We start from the raw sequence: 26835 nt of genomic DNA on the forward strand, positions 1-26835 counted from the left end.
CCTGCTGGGACCAGGCCGCTGACTCACGCAGCAGCTGGCAGAAGCCTCGGGGCGGTTTACACGCGGTGCGCGGACTGGCATCACAGCTGCCCCCGAGGACCAAACCATTTCCCCCAGAGAAACAGCAGACAGAGTACTCGAAGCTCTAATGCACCAACGCTTCAAGACCCGCAGACATTAGGCCTCAGTGAAGGTGAACTACCTGCGTCAAGTCAGGTTTAACGAGATGACAAAGCTTTAATCCTGCTGCTTAAAGAAACGGCCGACGTGGGCAAGTGGAGCTTCCAGGCTTCGTGAGAACGGAGCGGCGAGCGGGATTTCATCCCCTGGGGGGGCGGGGGGGCGGGTATGCCCCGGCCCATCGGGTCTCAGCAGCAGGACTCCGACACCCCAACACTCATGCCCCTGCTCCGAGCCACAGAGGACGGGGTCCGGCGCGGGGCTGCAGTGGCTCCAGCCCACACCCTGGCCACGTCAATTAACTCTGACACAAACTTTACTGCCCGACGGGGAAAATGAGCCAGAAGAACTGTTAAACTAGGATCCTATCTGCTCTGCTTTACTGTAATTTATGGGACAGGCTTATTCAAACACTAAAGACTGCTGGTGTTTCATAAAACGCAAGCACGCCACATCAGAGGCTTTGGCCTAAAGCAAGTCTTCGTGTTCTCCAGGTTTCAGTATTTCACTGTTACGATACGAGGTTAGAGGAGTCCAACAGAAGCACGTTCTCTTGTTCTCTGTTCGTGTGGCCTTCTCCAGCTAGAAACGGCTTAGGGATCCGGCCCACTTGAGAACTAAGAACAGGACAACAGTTGGCGCTGGAGCTCTTTCTGCGCAGTGAAAGCCGTGAGCTCCCTGCACTGAGTGTGTGCTGGAGGTGGACGGGGAGCTTCTGAGATACCAGCCACGTTTTGGGGTTGTCACAGCAAGCCCTGGTCAGCCCGATGTCCCCAGCCTTCCAACCACCTCCTCCCCATGTGGTGCCGCCCATTAGAGAGTTTTATGAACCAAATGCTTGAGGGTTTGTGTATATTTATGTTACCTCCTCTTCTCTCCCTTCTGTTCTTCCAGGGCATGTTGGGGGGAAAAAAAAGTTATGATAAACTTTAATAAAAACAAAATTAAAATGATTAAACCTTTCATATCCTTTAGAGATTATCTCTCCTGCTGGCTGGTCAAATCTGGAAGAAAACAAACGCAAACCATAGCTTGCTGCTCCTCTTCCCATTCACGCCCCCCCCACCAAAGAAACAAACAGAACAGACCGCCTGTGGCCAGATTTTTAAAATAAATTAAATTTGTCCTCACACACGGCGGCCAGGTGTGGCTGAAAAATTCTTTCCAAATACCCAAGATACATACCAACATCCTTCCCTCCAGGGATCTTTCAACATGAGCCTGACAATGCCAAGGGGAAGGGACCCAGAGGGGGCTGGAGTGGCCCTAAAACAGCTACTGAAAATGAGTCACAATTCCCCAATTGGCCATGTAAAACTTGGTCCCGTGTCTTAAAAAAGGGACCAAAAGCCCCGTGTCGGCATACCATCTACTGGAAACACACACAAACACACACCAGTCTGCATTCCTGATTAAAGCAAAGCCCAGAGAAAACAGTACAGTATGGCACAAATCTCCCTGGTCTTATGTGTTCTGAGGAAGTCTTCAGACCCGCCTGGGGTCCGGGCACATGTCCGCCGAGAATAAAATGGCTGTGGAATTAGATCAGGCCCGGCTGTGAAAGGCTGCGTAGGCACGCAAATCAGAGCTGGGTCACTGGCCCCCCTGAGTGGGATAATGACCTCTGGACATGCAGCAGCGAAGACATCAAGATGACAAAGGTGTCGGGGCACTGAGTCCTGTTTAGAGTACAGCAGCAGGCAGTGAAATGAAATTCTTGTTTTAGAAATGCACATGGTTGAGACACCTGGGTGGCTCAATGGCTGAGCATCTGCCTTCCGCTCAAGGCATGATCCTGGAGACCCAGGATCGAGTCCCACATCGGGCTCCCTGCATGGAGCCTGCTTCTCCCTCTGCCTGTGTCTCTGCCCCTCTCTCTGTATCTCTCATGAATAAAGAAAGAAAGAAAGAAAGAAAGAAAGAAAGAAAGAAAGAAAGAAAGAAAGAAAGAAAGAAAGAAAGAAAAAGGAAGGAAGGAAGGAAGGAAGGAAGGAAGGAAGGAAGGAAGAAAGAAAGAAAGAAAGAAAGAAAGAAAGAAAGAAAGAAAGAAAGGACACATGGTAATCCTGTCCACCAGGTTCTGTGCACTGTCAGTGCCCATCAGAAAGAAGGTGGAGGGTTGGAGATGGGAGGTTCTGATCCTCTGCCTTGGTCATCCTAACACACACCCTGCCCAGAGACAGTTTCTCATTCTTGTGCTTGGTGTTTACACTGTAGTAGAGACAACGCATCCTCAAGTCAAAAGGACAAGTCTTTCCTGTGCTTCACACTTAGAGGATGAGTCACCAGTTAAGGATTTTGTTTTTGGAGAAAAAAGCTGCTGACCCTCGGGGCCAAGGCAGAGGATGGCAAAGTGCTAGGCTGGGGCCCAGGAGCAGCCTCGGGGCAGTTTAGGGTCAGTGGCACCCCTTCTATTTGCAGTCACCCCTTTCCTCCCTGCGCGGCGGGGTGATGGTGAAGGACACAACTCATATTTGAACTCTGCTGGACATGCAAATTTCCATAGCAACCTGACTAGTAGTGTAAGTCACACACTGTCGCCTCCCCTATGCAGATCTTGCCAATGACCCCATATTGATGGGGGCAAAATTCAAAACCCCACACCTGGCCAGGGCCCAAGGGATGGGGCTGCTTGAACTACATCTCCCAGCAGCCAGCCTCGGCGCCAAGCCCTCTGCCCGCCCTCTTGCTCCAACCCCAGCCGAGGGGCTTTGCACTCGCTGGGCCTCTGCCAGGACCGCTCTCACTCATGCCTTCCTCCTCAGCTCCAAGGTCGCCTCTCCAGAGACTTCCCAGGGCACCTTATAAAAACAACTCTACTATCTCACTCAGCCCCGCCCGGCTCTATTCTTATAGCACCTTGCACACCTGATGTTCTTTATCTGTTTATTGGTGTCTGTTCCCTCAACGGGAGGGAATGTCCGGGCTCTGTGTTCTCCTCCTGCTGGCAGCCTCCCCAGAGCCCAGAGAGGTGCCTGGCCATACTAAGGACACGTCTGTGTTTGCAGGGCTAAAGAACTTGACTTCTGGACTCAAATCAGTCACATCTTCACCAGCCACAGTTCTCTTCTAAAACCAAGAAAGGTCAAATCTGGTCTTTTCCCTACCTATACCGTATCTTCACCTCTTCGTTTCCCAAGTCTTTAGCACATGCCCATCCTCCTTGTACCTTCCAAACTTTCCCACCCTTTTTATTTTTTTAAAGATTTTATTTATTTATTCATGAGTAACACAGAGAGAGAGAGGCAGAGACACAGGGAGAGGGAGAAGCAGGCTCCATGCAGGGAGCCCGATGTGGGACTTGATCCCAGACCCTGGGATCACGCCCTGGCTCAACCACTGAGCCACTCAGGCGTCCTTTTCCCACTCTTTTTAAAAAATTGTGGCCCAGTCTTTATTTTGTTCTGATTTGTACTGCCAAAGAGCCTTTGCTGTTGCTTTGTTAATCATTCAAGACCCAGCAAGCCAAATTCCAGCTAATGTCTACTACAAAATTCCAGTTATTACCATAAAAATGCCTGGGGTGGACAGCAGTCTGCATGGCAGATGGCCAGGATGTGGATGGCCACATCCCCATCACACCAGGGTCTCACAAGATTCTTGTGCTGGTGACGGACTGGAACCACCCCAGCGAAGACCCCTGCCCCAGCTGACCGGATTAGAGCTACCCTTGCCTCCTTGGGGTTTCTCGATGCTTTTGGAACCAACTCACACAAGAGAAGCACAGAGGACTCTGAAAGTTAGGAAGACCATGTAAACCACTGCTAAGCATCAGAGGAGACCCAGGCTTGCACTCTGATGTGTGCAGAGTCACAAATCACTGTGGCCCCTTCTCTCACCTCAGTCTTACAGGCTTCTTCCTTTCCATACTGAGAATCCAGCAATGGACCACATTCCTTTCTAGATATCAAAAACCTTGTCCCTGGGGCAAAGCACTACTTATCCCTTGGATGAGTCAGCCAACCCACAGCAATGAGGGAAGACACAGCAGGTAGAGCATCGCCCTGAGCGATGGTTCCGACAGCAGCCTTGATGCTGTCTAGAGCTGCACTGCCCACGAGAACATTCTGCTGGGAAGGAAATGTCTGCTGTCTGCAGTGTCCAATATGGCAGCCGCGAGTCCCACAGGGCACTGAGCACAGACAACCCAGAACATTGGGAACCTAGAGCCTCGAGACATCGACAGTCGGCTGTGAAGGGGTGAAGAGCTTCTGCTTTATGCTGCTGCAGTAAAGACCCTCTGGAGGCTGGCTTTAAAGCCTGCATCCCCGGCTCATGTTTACTGAGATCGGAATTGGGGATGAGGATGCGCCTGCCCTACAGACATGGAGATAGGCCCTAAATGCAAGTTATGAAGGCTGAAAACCTCTGCACTGGGCCCTTCCTATAACATCAAGCATGGGGTATTCAACACAGAAGAGGGTGAAAGCAAAGAATAAAACATCCTTCGGGTACTTCCAGCAATCTAAATCCTTTGGATGGAAGCCCAACCAACTGACACCCTACAGAACTGTCCACCATAACAAGTCATAGAATATGACAAGGCCCTGGGGGCATTTACCCCAACAGAAAACAAAACAAACAAACAAAAACCAGAGCTACCCAACACTCTCCACAAACCCAGTGAGTGTTGCTCGCCCCCGAAAGCGCCAGTGGGCGATGGTAAGGAGTCCCTATGGCTATAAATCCCTCCTGCCCAAACCTTCTCCCCAAGCCCCAGAAGGAGCGCCCCCTCAAGGACGATTTTTACTGGTGCTGAGACCTGGAAACAGGTTTCGGGAGCTGGAGAGCCTCGCTGCGCAGGGCACTGGGCCGGCTGTCCCGGGCTCCCCGGTGTGCGAGGGGCTGGGCCGGGACAGGCAAGGGACCCTGGTGACGCGGGCTCTGCGGGCATGGTGCTCCTGAGCTGACGAGGGTCCTGGGCACCTCCGCCCTCCCCCGGAGTCTCCTCCAGGGAGCTGGCCCTGGGTCCTGCCACGCCGGGGCCTCAACGAGGATGGAGGGTGGGAGCCGTGGGGGACAGGCAGGCCTCCCCCCACCTCCGTGTCCACCTCTACTCTCCCCCTCCCTCCTCTCCAAAGGGCCAAGGGGAAAGGAACCCGCCACAGGCCTCGGGGGTCCTCAGAAAGCCCACGCGACAGGCAGAACTGTGTCCCCCCACAACTCTGACATTGAAGCCCTAACACCAGCTGCTCAGGTATGACTATGTTTGGAGAGAGGGCCTCTGAAACGACGATCAAGCACAAGGAGCCTGCTCAGGTGGCCCTGAGCCAGCCTGCCTGGTGTCCTTGCTCGACATGCAGAGGACCGGGGAGGTGCACACACAGGAAGGGCCACGTGGGAACAGGCGGCAGCAGCCTCGCAGCCGGGCAGATGCACCTCGGGGGAAATGGAACCTGCCAATAACTGCATCTTGGGCTCCCAGCCTCCGGAACTTGGAGAAAACAAATTTCTCTTGGTTAAGCCACTCAGTCCATGGTATTTTGGTGTGGCAGCCCGAAGCAAACTAAGGCAGTCCAGAAGGAAAAACTCTGTCCTACACTCAGGATTTTAAACCAATGAAAACAGTGGAAGAAAAGAACACAGATTCTTCTTCTTCTTCTTCCTCTTCTTCTTCTTCTTCTTTTTTGGACTTTATAAGAAGATGACAGTTTGAGCTAAAATTTTAAGTTAAAACAACAGGTTTGTTCCAAGAAAAATCACACACTGTCCAATTTTTAATATTCTAATTAGAGCAAAGGTCAAGGATCTTTTAAAAAGCAATCAATAGCTCCTTTTGTTAACATATACACCAAAGGTCTCAAGATAGTCTTGAGGTGTGAACCATAAAAAGCCCGTCAGCATGTACTCTGAAAGACGCATCTTGAGAAAGCCTGGTCAAACTCCCTCAACACTGCTAAGATGCTTACGTGCCTATCTGAAGCCTATCTGCTCTCATACTGGGAAAAAGCAGCAGAAAGAGAGATGGGAAAGCAATAAAGAATATACCCACCCAGGATGACCGAAAGCAGGTAGTGTGGGTGGGCACCATGCTCTTTAAAATGGAAGCTGAAGAACACTATAGAAAAATGCAGCTCAGATCCAGCCTGGGCCTGTCAGAAATCCGAGGGATGCCAGTGAGGATCCAGCACCGTCCAAAAGAACCTTCCCAACTATGCTTTGAACCTGTACTGTCCACCAAGGTAGCTGGGAGCCACATGTCGTATTAAGCACTTGAAATTTGGCTAGAATGACACAGAGGCTGAATTTTAAATTTTTATTTGACTTTAATTGATTTAAACTTCAACAGCCACATGTAGCCATAGCTACCATAATACTGGACAGGCAGGCAACGAATGTAGAGGAGTTGCCTTGCTGCTCTCAGGGATCTAGAAACCCAACAATCAGGGAGCTATGGACAGTGCTTATACAGATTTGGAAGGACACAAAACTTTTCACTTCTAGTCAATGTTTAAAAAAATCATATGTGGCTATAATTCTCATAATTGGGTCACAGTTTGAAGGGGGTTCCTTAACATCTCTAAGTCTGAGAAGCCTTTGAGCTATTTCTGTAAGCAAAGAGATGCATGTTCTATTTTCCTCCCCGGCCCCCAACCAAGGTCAGGAACAAGTTTAATATAGAATGTAAGTAGCTCAAGAAAGGGATTCTTTGCACATTTATAAGGGCAAAACAAATACAAGTCATTATTGCTCTTGAAAAATACATTTGGGCGACCCAAAAGGTATTAAGTGCAGAGGCCGAGATGAGGGATATGCACACATGATGCGGCTGCCATCTCCTGTGATAACTGTCATCACAAGGCCCCTCCCCTCAAATGAAATCCAGGTACAGAACACCCACTCGCTGGCTAACAACCGATGTTCACTGAAGGTCATGTTGCACACTTTCAAGTTCCTTGGACATCCAGTTTTAAAGGTGAGTTGGCATAAAGGTTTCATTAAAATAACACTTGGTATGGTATGTCATTCTAAGTCTCCCCTGGGGGCTCCTGTGTTTTGGGGCTCCCTTAAACAGGGCACCACCCAATGCTGACCCTCAACACACACACACACACACACACACACACACACACACACACGTACATCTCTCCTAATTCCAATAACCCCCAACAGGTGCCTTTTTTCTCTTCTTTCTTTTCTTTTGCAGTGCCCCTTATTATTACCCTCCCTGGAAGGGAGTGGCCATGCTTTTGCTGCCTCTCAGAACACACAGCAAGCACTGGGTGGCCACAAGGGCACATCTGCTACCTCCCTAAGCGGACAGTATGGGGGACAAACGAGAGCCACCAACCAGGAACAAGGCTACAGAGCCCAGCAGCATGTGGCCACGTGTACAGCTCACTGTACGGGGCAGTATATGCTCTAGTTTTATATACTGATATAAAACAAACCAACCAACCCCTGGTAGCTTTGATCATCCCATAAAAACAAATTAACTGGTGAATGGCAGATCTAGAATATGAAAGGGTGGTGAGAATCACTGAACTTGGCCAACCGCAGCCAGATTTTAAATAACTTCTAAAAGGTCAATGTCCGGGCAGCTCAGGTGGCTCAGCGGTTTAGCATCACCCTCAGCCAGGGGCCTGATCCTGGAGACCCGGGATCGAGTCCCATGTCAGGCTCCCTGCATGGAGCCTGCTTCTCCTTCTGCCTGTGTCTCTGCCAGCCCCCCTCAGTATCTCTCTCTCTCTCTCTGTGTCTCTCTCATAAGTAAATAAATAAAATCTTTAAAAAGAATAAATAAAAGGTCAATGTCTTGGTATAGATGTTAGTCTGTCCTGGAGAAGACAGAGAGAAAACAGATTACACGGGAGGTTGGAGACTCTGGACCTACTGCCCAAGCGACAACAGTGGGGTGGTCCTATCCTCTTTGGAGAGACCCTTCCAGACCAGGGGCACGGGACAGCAGCAAAACTGCACTTTGCACGTGTCCACCCTCCAACAGACCAGATCATCAGCATATTTTGCAGAGAGCAAGCAGAAAAGTTTAATTGCCCTTAATTACCCAGTTCAAGAAGGCTCCTAGATAATGACTCTCAGATTTCTTGCCTGGTATCGACATAATTTGCTTGCCTGACTCTGGCTTCATCATATTCCTAACTTAGAAGCAATAACCTCTTGAAGACGTCTTTCTAGAACAGATGCTGAAGTTGGAGAGAAGGCTGGGTCCTCACCACCAAGGTTTCTTGTACGGGGAGTCAGATCCGCGGCTTCCACAATGGCCTGGTGCATGTGCGGGGGTGTGGGAGGAGGGGGAGGGGAGGACACACAGGCACATACTCCAAGGAAGGACTAGGACAAGGAATATGTAATCAGAAGCCATCACAATTACAAATGTAAATGAACAGGCAATTGGCGCTGACCTTTGTAGATTGTTAGAGGACTAATTAAGGCAAATCAGGGACTCTGTTCCAACAGAAAAACAAGACAGTGTACACCCTGAAGACTACTCCTGTCCTCTCCACATAGATGCAAAATGCAAGAGGATCAGACTGTAATCAAACTCCGTACACTTTCCAGTGACAAACAGCAAACTAACTCCACGAACAAAAGGCAACCAAGACTTACTCCCTGGTATATATACTGGTAGCAACCATGCTGGTCTCTCTAGCTACAAGCACCATGGATATGTGAGCTCCTGCCGTGTGCCTGACACCCTATCAGACTCTACGTAAGTAGAGCCAACCCACGAAACAGCCAGAGACGCCAATTACAAACTCTTGGTTATGTTAAAAGCTTCAGGAAGAATACTTTTCAAAAATAGAATCAAAGTAATCAAACTAACAGAACCAAATCATGTCATTCCCTAAACTCCATTTTTTCCTTTAATGGTATTATGCTCCCTTTCGTGCTGATATATAATGATATCTCTTTATCTGTGTGTTGTAAAACACCTTTCCAAAAAGCACACTGAAGTTTACAATTCTATTGTCCCAATAGTCCTTATCAGGGAATGTATTTAAAACAGATAAAGTCCTGTTTTCTCTACTCCTCCGTAAGTGCTTAAAATTTCACTCACTCTGATTTGTTGGATGTGCTCTTTACACTCCACGTCTTTAGTTAGAAATATGGTACCCCTATGCCTTTCCCAAGTCCCATCAACGAGACATACACTAAAAAGGAAAAAAGAAAGAACACTGCTGTTCGGTTTTACAAAAACAGTGCTTCAGAATTACAGAACTGGCCATAACATATTTCAGTGCTATGAGAAAAATTATACTACAATGGTATATAATTTAGCTACTTATAAAAAAAAAAAACAAAAACAAAATCATGTACTTCATACTTAGAGGGCAGCCCTATCCCAATTTTGAAAAATAAAAACGGAACAAAAATGAGAAAGCTGAAAAAACATTTTCTTACTCTCTTAGGCTGTAAAAGTTAGGCAAAACTCCCTGAGAGTTGATCGAAAAAAATAAACCATCAAGCGAAGCCAGTGAGTGTTTCAGTACAGGTTGTCACCAAATCCACATCATCACTTGGCTGGCCTCTGCCTCCCGACCCCAGGAATTCGCTATCTCGAGCGCCAAAGATGTGTCAGGAAAGGGGGATGCCAGCTTCCGCTCCAAACAAAATATTCTCTTAGACTCTGAACAGTTGTTATCTCTGTAAACTGAGTCATCATCTGATTGCCTCGAATGCCTGGGCTGGCCTATCCACCAGGGAATCCACATGAAGAGATGAGAGGAGACATCGTCAGCGGCGTCCCTCAACTTATGCAAAGTCTTGTATGCAAAGTCGGTATGCGATTAAGAACAGTCAAATTACATCTGGACGAAGTTTGGAGATCCAGGACTACGTGAAAGAAAAAGTAGTTAAGGCAAGGGTGAGACAGAAAAAAAAAGGAGGACGAGGAGGAGGACGCAGGCAGACAGCAGGAACACAAAAGGCCTCTTGTCTCCTCGAAGCTCAGGGCACCGGGAGAGTGAAATTAACTACAGTTTCACCCGGGAGCCAGAAATGCCTTTTTCATAAGCAAACAGGGAAGCTGATCCTACACATGACCCACCTGCGAGAGCTTTCCATCTTTCAAGATCTTCTGGTCAACTAAGGGGAAGTAAATCGCCAGTGCCAGCAGCTGAGAGAGAGAACCCGGTGCGTCAGCACGTAACAATGGGCTTTCTCTACCTCCACCTGGTTGTAAGGATGAAATGAAAAGACCAAATCCCAACAAAGTCAAGACACCACTTAGTCTTGCAGAACATGCACTCAAGTCAATAACCAAACAACAAGGCCAGGGTCAGGGTGTGACAGGGAACATGACCTGTTTTCTCGGAGCTGCGTATTTCCAAGTCATTTTTTGAAATGGGAAGCCCTGCTCTGTGTGTGTGTGTGTGTCTGTCTAGTGTGGTGGTGAGGCTGTTAAGCATAACAACAGAACTGTCATGCTAGGTTAAGGATGCTATGATACAGGACTTGGCTTGTCCACTGACATAAGGGTAAAGCTGGACCACAAGCAGGACCATGTAGAGGACAGTGGCCTAATTATTAGCACACCTCCAATAACCAAAAGACTTAGCCCTTTGGTGCAGGGCAGGACCTAAAGGTTTTATGTTTGGCCATGAGGCCTCTCTGGGGATCACACAATCAGGGACAGGTGTCAACTCTGGCTAGGACTGCAGAGTTGTGAAGGGCAGCAGACAACTTCAGTTCTTCCTTCTCCATACTTCCAAACTCACACAGGGTTGGCCAGCTATGTGGTGAACTGGACTGCTTGGAAAACATACTGACCTAAGTGAACAGGTAAAATTTGAAGAGCTACTTTTGTCGACCAGAGGGAAGAAACTCTCCTGGAGTTCTCCCCACCAGCTGCAGCAAGGGAAGCCTGGGTACCTGCGGGGGGGGGGGGGGGGGGGGGGGGGGGTAGGGTGGAGGTGGAGAACAACAGGAGCCTGGGGTAGGAGGTCCTGAGCTCACAGAAGAAAAGGAAGTTATTTCTTCTGTAACACTTTCTGGTGTATGAACAACAGAGGAGGAAAAGGAGAGGAGAACACCATCATTTAACTAGATGTTGACAGGAGGCCCATAGAGAACACTCCAGACAGCACACCATTTACAAGCAGCTTACAGGCAGAACAAGCAGGTCCCCAAAAGGTGCTCAAAGACTCCCTGAGGCTTCTTCACGCTACACAGCTGATGTTTCCAGCTAAAGATCAATGTCCTGACCCTTACGTGAGAGAAGAGAAAATCGAGAATATGTGATCAAGTCTCTGTTGATAAATTTGAAGTTGATGACCTTCCGTGTCTTCATTCTATGAGGTCCACAATGTTCCTTTTCTTAAAAAACATTCTTTCAAGAAGTTAAAAGCCAATCCCTGGGGGGAGGGAGGATATATTTTAAGATGAGCTGTTGTAAAGGGGTTTCTGAAAGGGCACCGAGTTACTTTTAATGTCAATGTGACTATTACCTAATAATCTGTCCTTTTGTCGTTAGCGAAGAGTGTGGACTTAGCCTGAGCAGAGCATGAGTGGGAGGAGGGCGGGGGGGTGGGGAGGGAGGAGGGTGCAGAGCCAAAACAGGACTTCAGGCCAAAGACAATACAAAAGGATTTTGAAATACAGAAAGGAAGTCTATCATCTAGACTAAAGTTGCTCATACACTTCAGGGGGAAAAATAACTTCTAATACGCATTAAATGAGAGAAACCCAGAAGGCAATGGTGTAAGAAAGCAATTCCAGAGCGGACTGCATAAATAGAAGTATTACATTATAAAACAGGGAACCGTTTGTTCCAGTCCATAGACCCCGGGTGAAATGGCAGCTGTACACTATTTAGTTTGGGGCACCTCATTAATAAAAAGGGAATTCTGAGTAGAGTGAAAGAAAGAATTGAAGGGCAAAAGGGACCGGCTTTTAACAGAAGATTAAAACAATGACGTATGCAGAGCTGGCCAAAAAAAAAAAAAAAAAAAAAGAAAGGAAAGAAAGAAAGAAAGAAAAGAAAAAGAAAAAGAAAAAGAAAAAGAAAAAAAATTAAAACAAAACAAAACAAAACAAAAAACCCCACCAACCCTAAAATAAATAGGTCAGCATTTATTGGCGGAGGAAGGAGAATCCTGTAAAATGACTCCACAGCAAAATAATGGGAATGGCAGAATGACACAGAGGCCAAAATGAGGACCCCCACAGCCAGATGGCACAATGGGCTCAGTCTTCAGGCACAGATGGGTCTGCGGGTGCCGGCTTCATGCCTCGCTCCTGAGTGCTCACATGCAGAGGGACGGGGTCACACGCCAAGCAGGAGACCCGGACATTACAGCATTTGAACTTTAACCAGAAAACGCATTTGAAAAATACGGGAAAGGACAGTTGTGCAGCAACCCAGAGGTGACGAGTATTATCCTGGTACCCAAGAAATTATCCTGGGTTCTGGAAGAAATGAGTCACCCAGCCTGCCAGGAGGATTGGCCTTTCTGCTGTGATCATGAAACCTCAGCTACTCCAGCAGGGAGGACACATTGTCCCCCCTTGGGATATCCAGTCATTTCATTTACATGGGGGAGGGGCAAAGGAGCAGTGGGGGGGGGGGGGCGGGACTGGGGACAGGGCCAGGGGGCAGAGGGCTCTGGAAGGCACAGGAGAGATGCCTCTAGGAGGGAATGCAGCTCAGTGAACAAGCAATCTGGCTGGGCCTTCAGAGATTTAGAAATGTCTACTCTGGCAGAGGGCTAGCCATGAATTAATCATAGGTACCTAGAAAACCAGGGAAAATAAAAAGTTGTACAAGAAGGTAAATGAAATTATAAAACTCTACATGGCTCAGCTATGATTAATATTTATAGAGTTAGAATAACGAAAACACTGAATATTAATATAACCCAAAATTATTATTTAATCATCATGGATGATGGAGGGAGGGGAAGAATGGGTAGACAGGGGGGCTGGGGAATGTGGTGTAAAGGGCACGGGGTGTGCATGTGTAGTTTGGGGTGTCTGTGAGTTTGTGGGTGGGGTGTGTGTGAGCAGATGAGTGTGTAGTCTGTAGAATGGTGTACTAGTGAAATCCCCTTCTTTCAAAGCAGAAAGTCAATAGATAATGTCTAAAACATTAAAAAAAATCATCAAGAACCAGTAGTAGAAGCACATTAAGAAATACTGCTCTGGGCAATGGGATGTGGGAGGGTCATGCCATTTTTTCATTAGGTTTCTATAATTTGTTGCCTTTAAAAACTAGAAAAAATGAAAAATTTGGTAAACTTGAGATTAAAAACCCCCACTCAGCCACTACAGCTCAGGGGCGGACAGTGCCACAAGCGATGAATGGACAAAGGATGGCCCTGAGTCTCCAGTGGCACCAGGTGGTGGGACACTGTGCCCCCAGGAGAGGGGAGTCTGGAGGACACAGTGGTGAGCTCAGAGCCCATGACGTGGCACCAACGAGAAATGCAGGGAGCTGTCTCAAGTGCATCTGGTACTGCCAGGAGATCAAAGCTTTAAAAGGCTGGGAGCCAAGGGCCAGGGCCTGATGCCCAGCTCATGTCAGCATGTGGGGCCGACTGAATACCATGAGCCAGGGGTGGGCACAGAAAGACTGTCAAGAAAAGCAGGAAGACAAGAGAGAAATACACCCTGGAAGCTCAGGGAAGGGAACTTCAGGGATGGAACCATGTAATACTTTCAGAGACCGCAGAAAGAAGAGGCTTTGCAGGCAGCTCCTGGATTGGGCACATCCGAGGTCAGTGGTGAACTCTCAAGGGTGGTTGGATGATGGGGACAGGCTGAGGCATGGCCCAGAAGGAAGCGGCCATGGTAGGAGCACAGATAGGAAGGCAGAGAGGGCAAGGTCCCCCTGGAAGGCCCTGACTCTGCAGAGAAGCAGGCGGCGCAGGATCACGACTTGCAGACACGCCCCCAAACCCAAGAAAATGTTTAGAACCAGTGCCAGCTATGCTGATCCCCTCTGACGTTCATCCTTGCACCAGCCTGGAGGCCGCAAACAGCCCGTTCTTACCACTGAGCAACACATGATTTAGCATTTGCTTTATGTGCATCCAAAGTAATAAAGTGAAATGTTGAGTATATATAACCAGAGGAATTTGGGGATAGAAGACAAAACATCTCCAGTTGTCCTGCTCACCAGGCAGTGGCCCGTAACACCTGATGAAAAGCGGTGCTAAGTTCCTTTAGTTAAAAAAAAAAAAAAAAAAAAAAAGGCAAGAATGCTCACGATACTCCTTCCAGAACAGAGTGTGTCACCTATGAGGTCGGGGATGGACACGAGGACCAGCAGCAGCAAACCACAGCCCTCGGGGGTCCACACCAGGCCCACCGAGAGCCCACTCACCCGGATCAGTGGAGGGGCACCTGCGGATGGTGAAGATCTGCCCCAGGTCCTCGTCCTCCTCCGGCAGGCCCTTCTGCAGCCGCTGCAGCTTGCGCAGGCTCTCGCTGCGCTGGTGCTTCATGGAGCGCACGTGCTGGATGAGGTTGAGCTTGGCCTTGGTGGAATAGTTGCACAGGACGCAGTGGTAGTAGCAGCTCTCGCCCTCTACTCCACTCTCGTGCTGCTGCAGGTGCTGCGAGGGCAGAGGAGAGGGTAAGCTACTCGAAGCCCACCGCCACCACCAGCCCACCCCGGACCGGCCACAGCCCAGTGCTCGGACTCCTAGGAGGGGTTGCTCTGTGTTCTCCCACCTACCTTCCCCCAGCAGTTCTTCAAGGGCCGGCAGCCAGCGGACTTTCATTCCCATCTGCCCCCCACCCCTGGCTGTCTCCTCCCCTGTGGCTTTTCACGGGGCTGCTGCTGCTGCTGACGGATCGGACCCTCCCCATGTCACACGGATCTTCCTGGCACAGTAATCAAAGGTTCCCCCTTTCACTCTCCAGCACACCCTGCTTTATGCAGATCAGAGCTGGCAAACAATGGCCTGCAGGCCAAATCCAACCTGCTGCCTATTTTTGTAAATAAAGTTTTAACAGAACATAGCCACGTCCATGGATCTGCGTGTTGTCGAGGGCAGCTTTCAAAGCACCAGGGTTTGAGTACTTGCAGCAGAGATAGGATGGCCCACACAGCCTCCAGAATCACTATCTGGTCATTGACTGAAAAAGTTAGCCAAATCCTAGTTTAGGTAATGGCCAAATGGTCACCCTCCCTATTTGGAATCCTAGGTCAGTAACACCAAGCCAAAGTTGCTGTCTGACTTTTTCACAGGAATGACAGGTCAAGTTTTTATATTTAGAACCACAGTCTTTTAGAAGAACCTAAAATTAGATTTTCCTTTGAATTAAAAAAAAAAAAATGACAGAAAAAATAAACTTCTCCAGACTGGTTCCCTGTCAACATCTGAAGGTCATTTGGCTTTAGTGCATCAGATGGTCAAAATTACACTTTGGTTGTGTTTGTGTAGACACAGTACTGATTCCAGAACAAGGAAGCCCCAAAGCTGGCAGAAAGCAGGCACCTAAAGTTAGGGATGCAAGAACAGAAAAGGTCACAGTAACAGTCAGCAGACCCCATACTCTCTTGTGTGTAGAAGACTCAGAGATGATCCAAGGACAAAATTCACAGACTTTGTGCCTCTCTGAGAATATGATGAAAGCCATGGACCCTTTCTCCTAACAGCTGGGTGACCTGCTCCTGGTATGGAAAGGATATCTTCTTCTTTACAAATGACCCATTTTAGGAGAAGAGGAAGTTTTTCCATTGGCTGCATAGAAGGCAGAAGAAATAACTCCAAAAACCCTAAGCAAATGATCCACGGTAACCCAGCTAGTTAGCAGTGGGAGAGAGAACTAGCACCAGGGTCTCATATCCCCCAGCATCCTTTAGGAGGAGGAAACTCAGATAGCCGTTGTGTTATTACCCTCCTCTGCACCCACATCCGCAGATCCCAGAGACTGCTCCAAGGACCTCCACAAAAGACACAGAAGATGCTTTGGAACTACTTTGTGCTGTTCCTCTCCTTTCTGACCTTTACTTGTCCCATTCAGCGTCCAAGCCTTGAAAACTGTTGCTCATCCTGCTTGGATGGGCTTCTTGTCCAGATGATAATCTGAGACACTGAGAAGGCAGAGCAGTTAAAATGTCCTGCGCTCCACCCAGTATTAAAAATACCAGAGGGCTGGCCTTACCAGCACTTCCTATCAAATCACACATGTACACATTCTTTGTTCGCTGGAAAAGTATGAAAACTCTAGAAGCACATTCGAGCCTTACTGGAAGAGGAAATGTGAATGCACCAATGGAGGGTTGCAGAAAAATCATCGTGGGAGAGGAGAAGGGAGGGCCCAGGCTCTCATTTGTGTAAACTGGCTAAACCATTCTTCCATAATACACGCTTGCTCTGAGGCCAACATATAGGTAAAAACGTGAAGGGCTTCATAGGTATCAACAGAGAACAATCCCTCCTTTCGCCCCAAATGGGTGATTTGATACACTCAGGAGCAGAGATTTGCAACAAAGCGGTATTCCAACCAGTGAAAGCCATTCTAGAGCACTTTCACAAACAGAGGGGTCTGAAGAACTAGCAAGCTCGTTATTAACTATTAAGGCAACTACAACGATTGATAATGAAAACCTACTTTTTTTCTGAAATACATATGAGCTGCTTTTTTTTTTTTTTTTATTAGTTTATCCTCAATTTGCCTGGTCTGAGACAAGGCTCCTTGCAGAGGATTTCAGGAGGATGGGATGCACGAAAGCACTATTTTCCAGAGGCTGCAACCCTGGGAAGAAGAGGGTCTAGGGGGTAGATGTGAAGGTACAGGAAGAGCTTGCCCATGTTCATTCTCCCTGACTTCTCCACAAAGTCCCTCCAAAAAGCCAAAAACTGGACTAAGATATTCCTGGGAGCAAGGGTTTGGCTTGGGATTAAGGAGCAGGACACTGTACAAGAGCCAGTACAAGGAAACATATCTGAACACTGTATTGGATCACTAAGACCAAAAGTATTACATTTATTAAAGTTTCAACAATAACTGATGAAATAAAAGATAACAGGGAAAACAAGCATGGAATCCAGAGCAATAAGTGTGATCAAGGGATTTCAGGAGTATTATCAACTATGAAGTCAGAGGAAGAATCACTAAAGCCTCACCCCTAAATTCCCATCACCTTCCTATGAGAGAATTTCCTTGCATTAAGGCACTGAATCTTAAACATAAAATTTTAATATGGATATGAAGGTTCTTTTCCAAATGGCTGGAGTTTCCAATCTCTGAGCCAGAAGAGAGGATAGCGTGGCCAAAAAGAGTTGGATGGGAGTTGAGATGTCAAATGTCTTTTGTTCTCAAATCTACGGGCTCTTGGGTAATAGAACTATATAAATCCTGCTTTGACACAAACAACATACTGGGGACTCCTGATTTAAAAATAGTATGACCAAAATGTTCCAAAACCACTCTACACAAACTCACGGTGGTAAATGGCAATCTCTTGTGCCACAAGGAGTTCTTCTGTCTGACATCTGAAAGCCATTTGGAAGGGAAATGGGCACACACTACAAATGGTAGAGGAAACGAGGTAAATAGAGCCAAGGCCTCTTCCCCTGAGTCTGGCCTAGGGAACATTTAGGGTCTTCTCTCGGAGGCTTATACACAAAAGCTCAATTCAAAATTCTGAGCTGAAAGCCAGAAAAAGAAAAAAAAAAATCCAGAATAAACTATTTTTTGGTTGTCAGGGAACAACCTGCTTATTGATTACATCTCAACCCAAACTTAGGCTCACAACCTGAGTCTATGTGCTTATCAAAGATCCTGTTCTTAAGTGAATTTTGTAAGTTCTCAATACTTCCTCAAGTTGTCCAAACTAGAGCCAACAAGGACCCAAAGCTAGCAGCAGGGTTCCGCCCTCTGTGACCTTCTCTGCACCATCTGGTCATTTCCCAGGTCTTGAGTGGGTCAATGCCCCAACCTGCTAACCAGATGCCCTCTCCCTCCCAAGTGGCATTGGCTATAACCCCAGGATTCCACCCCTGGCACCTGCCTAATAAAAAGCAGTAAGAGGAGGTGGGGCTGGGTAGACCAGTGAGGGCTCCACTAGGGCAAGCCAGTCAGCCAAGGACATGCTTTCCCTGCAGAAGAGAGTAGATGTTTTCATTTGGAGAAGGAGAGAGTATAATTTGTTCCTGACCCAGCTAATTAGAATACCCTCAATTGGGATCCCAATGTATTTAATTAAATTCACTGTAATATATGAAGAATCCACCAAGGCACAAGTCCCAGTGGAACACTCAATAAAGGAGCTGCCTCCTTTCAGAGTTCTTGCTCTTCTCGCCAGGCAGGAAATTTTTCTCCCACACAAATCCTGGACTCTCCAGCCCTCTGTCTACCACAGAGACCTCCCATCCTTGGGGATGGGTGGACCCAGTCTTTACTTTTTCCACTTTTCTGTGCTCTGCAGGTAAGATTCTTAACTGTTTACCTCCATCAGGTCAGGTGCACAGATTGAAAAAAAAAAAAAAAAGAACAACCCAACAACTTCAGTGCCTAGTGTGCTGTGAAGCATGCATGGTACCCATGGACTCCAAGAAAAGCGGCTGCTGTGCACCGTGGGCAAAGGTCGGCTCTGATTCCCTTCTAAGCGTCTGTTAACACCTCAGTGGCTATGCTCACACACACACACACAGAGAACAGGCCCTATCCCAGGCCCTTAATCTATAGATGATTAAGACCATGACCGTGGTGACTTGGACGACATGCCAAGGGGATAGGAGGGAAGACATCACTTGGCTTGACTATCATTGTGAGACTATGCTGGCCAGACCAGTGAAAATCACTGGCTTACTCAAGAAACACTGCCATCTACCCACAAACTAATAACGATGAAGCAGCAGCAAGACCAACAAATAAATCGAGAAAGAAAAATCAACTTAGCTCAAGAATAGTGGCAACTGAGGTCTACACAAACTCACTCAGACCTGTGACCTATAACCCCCTGAACCAGTCCAAGGGTTCCCTTGATTCTCCTCAATGTCACTGGCTGGTTTAAAAAGTGCTTGCAAGACACTGGGGGTGTGTGAAGTGTTCAGTCATTTCCAGAAACAGAGACCTCCATGCTTTGGCAAGATGATTTACTTTCTGAAGATTCAAAGAAGTGTAATGACCCCTAAGAAGGAAATAAGCATCTAGTTTGACCATCAATGGAAGTAGAAGGGCCCAACATTCTCTGACTTCTCCAAATTACCACCACGCAGCAGATAACAGACCGTCCTCACCGTGAGCAATTAGGTCCCTGACACACACACACACACGGGCAGCCAGTGCTTTTTCCTGAAAACAAGGGAGTGTGGGCTCACTTAGATTGTTCAAGGACCTCTTCCCCAGCCTCTTCCTGGTCTTGCTGGAGCTCTTCTAAAATGCTCGTCCCATCTCGGTTTAGCTGGAAGGTGACACTCCTGTGCCATGGACATGGAAACACCTACTGGCCTCCCATCTTCCCCTGTGGGTCTAACTTGGGTGTGGTGGGAGGAGGAGAGGGAAAGGCTCAGAAAGAAAACCCCTCCCTGTAATAAAAAGCACCTCCAACAATGAGCCTGGTACATAAATCCAAGTGCAAAAAGCAAATTAATAATTAAAAAAGAATGGAGAGGAAAGAAGGCAGCCTGTGTTACTTTGTGACTCTACGCCATTAATATGTGGTGCTCGTTCACCCTGGCCAACAACTGGAAGTCAAAGAGAGGAAAAGAGGGCTCTTGTTAGAAAATAATTCATCGTGAAAATCAAAAAAATGTGTTCCTGTTACTTGTTTCCCAGGAAAACTAACCAACTTCTGTCAGAGAACATTGATTTCTGTAAATCTGGTGGGGCCCTGCTCCTTCCTCCTCCCCAGTGATAGAAACTTCTAACATCTGGTTCTTCATGCATGGAATGCAAAATATTGATCAGGTTTTGTCAAAGCCTTCCCTTTAAAGCAGAAATGGACAAAGTACATTCACAGACACATACTCACAAATGAAAACACACAGGACTCATAATGAAGCTTCCTCAGGGGAGTAACACCTGTTACTATAAGCACGCCCTCACCCACCCTCTCACGCTTTTCTGCGCACCCAACAAATCTCTGCTCTTTGAGCATGTGGAGCCCTGTGATGGATGGCGTGGAGCAGCTCGGGTAGCAAAGGGGCTACCCCAGGGGATACCAGAAACCGAGAGGCATCCGCATAGCAGGCATGCAGAGTGAACCCCAAAACACTTGTTGAGGTGCATGTGAAGTGTATCCAAGCAAGGGCAGCTAGGTGGGCCTCCCCTGAAGGTCTCAAGAACAAGAAATAGGACTAGAAGCTGAGGCTTGATGCCAAGTCCACAGCCATCTGACTACATGGCGCTGACTGCAGGGGCATTCTGGAACATGAGATTCCCCAAACCCAGGTATTCCCCTTGAACGCTGAAAAAAGAAATTGTTGCAGGTATAATGTGACTGGGAATGGAGGCAGTTAATTTTTTAATCAGTGGTTGTGTTACAGATTCAAACTTAATGTCACATTCTTAGGAAACCTTCCAGAAGGTCAACCTAAATATATATGTATTTTCTGTTTAATGTTGGCTTTTCACCCACTCATGCCCTCATCCTTGGCACATGCTAATTTAGTTCTATTTCGCTGTAGGAGCCCTGCAGACACCATAAGATACAAGTCCCAACCATGATTTATAAGAGAAAGTGAAAGGAAGTAAAAATGTTCCCTTAGATCAATCCATTTAATGTTACTCTGACCTATTTTCTGGTTTCTAGGCCAGACTCTGGACAAGCCATGAGTGTTCATTCTCTGTATCTGAGCTCTGAGGCCGAAGGTGAGACTTCCCATCCCTGTGTCTTTTCCCCCTACCTGAATGACATCTCCTGATTCAGAAGTCTCCATACTAGCGTTTCCTTGAGAGACATACAGTACATCCTCTAGGGAAACTAACAACGAGAAATCCAAATATGGCCTCTTGTGGAATGCTGATGCCTTCACATAACAGATTTCATTCCCCTCTGTTAGGGCAAACTCCAGAAAGGAGAGGGAGCTTATTAGGTATACAGGAGTTCTCCTGAACCAAGGGGGGCCCATCAGAACATGAGGTCATAAGCCAAAAGAGGGCTAGTTTCCATGAGGGTCAAATGAGCATCTAGACACAGAGCAAGGAAGCTGAAAGAGGTTATGTAGTGGGTGAAATCACAAAGTGGGTCCCACAAGGTGAACATCAAACTGACCACCCTCCAGAATCTACCAAAAGCTCATAGGATCTGAAAATTACCCCTTTGCTAGGATAACACACTGGCTACAGAACCTTCCCCACTCATTAAGATGTATTTCTTTGCTAGTACTACTTTCCAGCTCCCATAGATGTCAACTCCCAAATAAAAATATGGGCCACCATCTACGCACTACTCTAGCGTGTCCTCCTTCAGCTCCGTGACAAAATGTTGCCAATGCTGGTGGTTTAAGGTACACTCTGAATTAAGGCAACCCGGTGGAAAACCCTAACTCTGTGCTACCTTGGACAAGTTATATACACTGCTGGGCCTCAGTTTACTCACATGCAATACTGGGATGGTTAACAGACCTTCCAGAGAGCACTGGTGGGGGGATTCAATGGAATAATCCATATAAACCGCTTAGTTCAGTGCCTGATGCACGGTTAACCTTTATTTTTTTTTATTTTTTTTTTATGGTTAACCTTTATAATAAGGCTACCATTATTATTATCATTATATATTTCAAATTAGTTAAGGTTTGCGATTAGAAATAGAAATGGAAAAAAAAAATGAAGTACTACTGAATTTACCTATTTGACACTTCTCTCCATACAACCGTGCCTGTCCCGCACTCCCTGGTACCCTCACCCCCAACCCCCAAAGAGGAATCCCTAGCCGACAGTAAAGAATCTGTGACCTATAGAAATTATAACATGGAGGAGATACTGAACCACACAGGACCAACTTCTTCCTTGTAAAACTCCTTCCTTGTACTTAATTTTAAGTCACTCGTCCAAAGCTATGCTACTGCTGCAGGCACAGCCAGGATCCATACCTCCAGCCCATGCCCTTGCCTCAGAACTGTATCTGTTTACCGGGTCTCTTTGCCCATCAGGGTGTCACAGTGTAACGAAAATCAAGAACCATATTCTTTATCATGTCTGCCAACATCCCAGGTGATGACCAGGTAAAGGAAGGAGAACCCAGCTGAGATGGCTGATCGACACGCCCCTGATGCCCTAAATCTGCTCTGAAGGATTTATTTTATCTCCAATCCCGTAACAGTCAACACAGCAGAGAAAACTCATGCCTGCTGGTCAAAACAGGTGCGTTACTTCATATGTAAAGTGAAGATGTTTATACTTGCCCTGTCTTCCTCAGAGGCAATTTTCAAAACCACATGAGAAAACAAACGTGCAAATCCTTCGGAGGATGTGAAGGACTACCCAAGTATTTGGCAGGCCGTCATCTTTCCACCTTGAGCCCAGATTTTGCTTCCTTGCTCCTGATTGGCAGGTACAACCCCATGGGCTTGGTTATTAATGATACAGATGGTGTTCTAGCTCAGTGGTTCTCTAACTGGAACGTGTACCAGAAGCACCTGAGGGCGTGTTATGCTAGGATTGTAGGGAGGCACCCCAGGGGTTTCTGATTCACCTGGTCTGGGGTGGGGACCAAGAATTTGCATTTCTAACAATCTCTAGGGAGACGCTGATGCTGCTGGTCTGGGACCACACTCTGAGAGTTGCTGCTCTGGACAGCAACTGCCACATAGCGGAGACCCCAGGGAGAAAACATGGAGACAGTGCCCTGGAAGAAGAAAAATTTCCAGAGTTTAAAACCTCTGCACCCACCTTTTCCCAAAGAGTATTTCAGATTCTAGCAAACTGCACTAGATAAATCATGAGATGCCGGCACACAAGAAGTCACCTCTTTAATGAAAAAGTCACACGGAAGCAGCTGCCTGCTACTGGCCTGCTCCAGATACTTCATAAAAGTAGGAATTGGCCCTATTCATCTCCCTCGCCCCTTCTGCACCTGCAGTCTGAAATTTCCTGGGGCCGTCGCTGAAAGCGTGACTCTTGATGGCGAAGCATGAGGCATCACTTTTTCCTCGTGAGTTCGCCACCCTGCTGAGCACACCTGTCCAGATGTCTGGCTGGAACTGAGCCCACGGAAGAATTTCAACCAAATATGAGAAAAACAAAACGGTCTTTACAATTCCTCCCACGCTCCTGAACTTTCCGGCCGTTGCTGCTGAGAGCGTGAATTTGGCGCTCAAACCTAGAGGCCTGTCTTGATCTCCTGTGAGTCGCTGACAAATACCCTCATCACCTTCATTATGAGAGAAGACAAGAGGCAGCCAGCGTGAGATGGACAATGGGGGGGGGGGAGTGAAGGGGGGCAGGGAGCACACACGGCTGACTTCTTCCTTCTAAGAGGAGCTTCATTTATTTTTTATTTTCTTTGTCCCCTGAAAAAGAAAATGGGAAGGTGGCAAGGCAGGGGTGCAAGTCCCCTCTAAACAAATGCCTCTGATGTTGATCACTGTGGCCGCTCAGGCACTCGACCCTTTCTCTTCCGTTCCCTGGATCCCGCTGAAGGCTAAAGAAGCCGGGGAGGTGAGGTGAGGCTCGTGGGAGGGGGACACGGAGCGAGGGCGGGCGAAGAGGAGACGCTTCTTTGGAGGAAGCAGAGCCGAGTCTGAGAGGCCAGGAGCCGGGCTGCAGCGGGGACAGCCACGTGGCAGGAGGGGATACAGTTTTGCGAAGGATGACACGACTAGTTTCTCAGCCCTGCTTTCGGGTTCCCCATAAATAACCCAGACAAACACCCAGTGCACGGGGTTGTGCTCTCCTCCCCACCCCCTCCCCCCTTTTTAGGTCTCATTAAAAGCCGATACTGTTCGGCCTCAAGATGGAGAGCTCAGCATGGATTTTACTGAACGTTAAATCAACCAGCAAGCGTAGCCAGCAAACTCTGTGGCACTTTAACTTTAAATAATGCAATAATTATTGAATTTCCTTTTTATAACTCAAGTGCTGGAATGTAAACAATGGGGCTGTAATTGCAGGAAGGGGGGATCAATAGAGGCAATCGTTTTCAGCCATGTTAATTGTAAATACAATTGCTCCAAGATGTCAGCCTTGTTCTTCTTGCTCCCAGAATCATCCTAACGGATGACAGAGTCCAACTTTCCCATTACAGCTGTTCGTTCCTTTAAGAGGTTCTCAATCAGGTCTGATCAATCTGTCAAGATAATGCATGGAGTAAGTAAGACTCTTCCAAACACAGGCTCCCAATCAATAGCCCGGACCAGCTTAATGAGGTGGGGCTCAGGCCCAGAGGGAGGTAACGGCCCCCAGCCTGTGCCTAGGTTTGGCAGGCCGGCTTCCTCGCATGGCCCTGATAAACAGATCAGCCCTTAATGAGGACATTAGTTATGCATGCTTCAGCAAGCAGCAAGGCATCCATCCCTTGGGACCGACGGACAGAAAACAAAATAGATTAACAGAAAACAATATGGTGCCAAATTAGGTCTAACTGAAGACTTTTCCCTCCTTCTTCTGCTTTCCTTAATTGTCCAGCAGAGTGGAGGACGTCGATTAATCATTCCAATGGGCATGAGCACAAAGACCAGGAGCCCTCACTGGGCTGGACTGGACTGTATCTGGGTGTCTGCTAGCCTGCCTCAGTTGTCACTGAATACTGGCACCCTCATCTCCTCATCACCATTTCCAGATCACGAGGGGAGGGCCTCTCACCGAAGGGTCCCGCACCAGCCAGCAGGAGAGAATGAATACATGATGGAATCCTCAAGTCCCACTGCCAGACTGTGGGGGCCAGGAACTGAAGACAGGCAGGAAGAAAACCTGCTACCCCTCCCAGCTGGCATTGGTTTTTGGGATCAAGTCTGGATCTTGAGGACGGCTGCTCCCTTACAGAAGGGGTGGCAAGTCAAGAATCCGGAATCCCATTTCATGTGGCCCAGCACCCTCTTCCAACAGCACAGGCGCTGCAGGAAGCTGAGTTCTCAAAAGGATAATCCAGGAGGGCTCCATGGGGGTGGTGGAAGAGCGGTCTCCCCTCCCTCAGAAGCCACAGTGGGGCTTCACATCTGTTCTCACTGACTGGTTGTGGAGAGCACGCCCTGCCGAAGTCTGTGAGAAAGGCCACACTAAGGGAAGGTCTCACCTACATTGTAGCAGTTCCTTTTCCCGGTGGCTGGGTTTCCCAAAAAGGGGTTCTCCAAGTACAGCCCCTGGGCCTAGAGCATCAGCACTCCCTAGAAACCCCTCCAGACCCACAGGAGTCCGGGCGTGGGCCCAGCCATCTGGGTTTTAATAAGCTCTCCAGGTGATTCCCACACGAGCCCATGTGAGGGTCACCAACTCAGAGGGTGAGTCAGGCAAGGCAGCTTTGAGCAGGGAGGACCACAAGACTGCCGAGAGTCAGCAAGCTGGTCTCCTGTGGATCAGTAACAGCTCAGGGTCTAAGATGCAGCTAGAAACCTACACTTTCGCTGAGGTTTGGATCAGCGCCCACCACCCACCTGCTCCAGAATGCGAAGCCTCTGGCACTAATGACACCAAAGGAATGAGGAGGCGCTTGTGAGAAGTCTATTTTATTAGTGTGGAAAGATCACGGAGTGGCCCATACCACCCAACTGCAAACGTCAACAGTCTCATAACGTGATTGAAGTAAAATGAGAATAACCGGGTCTTTATAGATTATCCGGGTGAGCAGAACAGAAGACAATAATTACACAGCTGGAGAAATCAGACCCCTCGTTGGTGCGAAGGCCCAGCTCACAGGCCATTCCCTCTCCCAAGGCCTCCCTAACGCTCAGATTCCATCTCTCCCCCACTGGGTCCCCCTGCCCACCGGTAGCAACTTCCATGCTCTACTTTTCTCACTGGGTTACGAACCACCACTGGCTTCTCTGCTGCCCCATGAACAGCAACTCACAGGCCGGGAGACCCAGCTGTATCTTGCTGTCTCAGCACAGCTCCTGGCCTACAGTAGGTAGTTAAACATTATTGGCAGAAAGTCTGAACAAACGAGAAAAATCCTCCAATGCTTCATTGTGACTCTTGGTCTTGAGCTTGTAGACCTTTCCATTCTAGCCCAGACTCCATCCCTCCACCTCAGCTTTCAATCCTCCACTCCGTCCCACACTTGACACACAATTAGTCTCCTGGTACTGCCCACCTCACCCACCAACCCTACTCTTTCTGGTCCCTGGTCTCGGGGGGCTTTTCCTGACTGGAAACCCTCCCAAGCCCTGCCTCCAACCTGCTGAAAGGCCGCCGGGCTCTGCAGGTGGGGAGATGGCAGGGCCACCTGGATGCCATCACACCCAAGCTGGAACCCTCCTCTCCAGAGCCCTGGAGGCGATCCCCAGCTTGGTGTCCCGCTAATAGCTTTCAGGCACAGCTTTCACTTGGTTCCATGTGGGCTCTGCATTCCTTGATGACCAAGAGAGGAGGCTGGGACTGAGAGAAGAAACATGTTTGCTAATATTTACCACTTGCTTGAATAAGATTTCATGGCGGGATATAATTACTGTAAATGGCTGTAGGCCGTGACTTCATTTTTCAGGATACTAATCGCAGAAGTGCTTCTACTCACCCACTCCGAATCTGCCGACGTGTCCCCCAGCCAGACAACAACTTAGTTGGTCACCAGCACTCTATCCTTCCATTTTGTCTACATATTTACACAGCTTTAACCCCCAACAGGCCCTTTCAGGAGAG

At 48.0% G+C, this 26835-nt stretch overlaps 1 protein-coding gene across 9 annotated transcripts in view; it reads right to left on the minus strand.

Annotated features, from left to right (window-relative positions):
* The window catches only part of ZFHX3 (zinc finger homeobox 3), a 244988-nt gene that overhangs the window by 82307 nt on the left and 135846 nt on the right, over positions 1 to 26835 (minus strand). For all 9 annotated transcript variants that reach the window (XM_041772942.1, XM_041772938.1, XM_041772939.1 and 6 more), the window contains one exon: positions 14465 to 14696. In XM_041772942.1, coding sequence (XP_041628876.1) covers positions 14465 to 14696 — 232 coding nt within the window. The remainder of the gene's footprint in view (positions 1 to 14464; positions 14697 to 26835) is intronic.

This window comes from Vulpes lagopus, chromosome 10, assembly GCF_018345385.1.
Source record: "Vulpes lagopus strain Blue_001 chromosome 10, ASM1834538v1, whole genome shotgun sequence".
In the NCBI taxonomy this organism is placed as follows: domain Eukaryota; kingdom Metazoa; phylum Chordata; class Mammalia; order Carnivora; family Canidae; genus Vulpes; species Vulpes lagopus.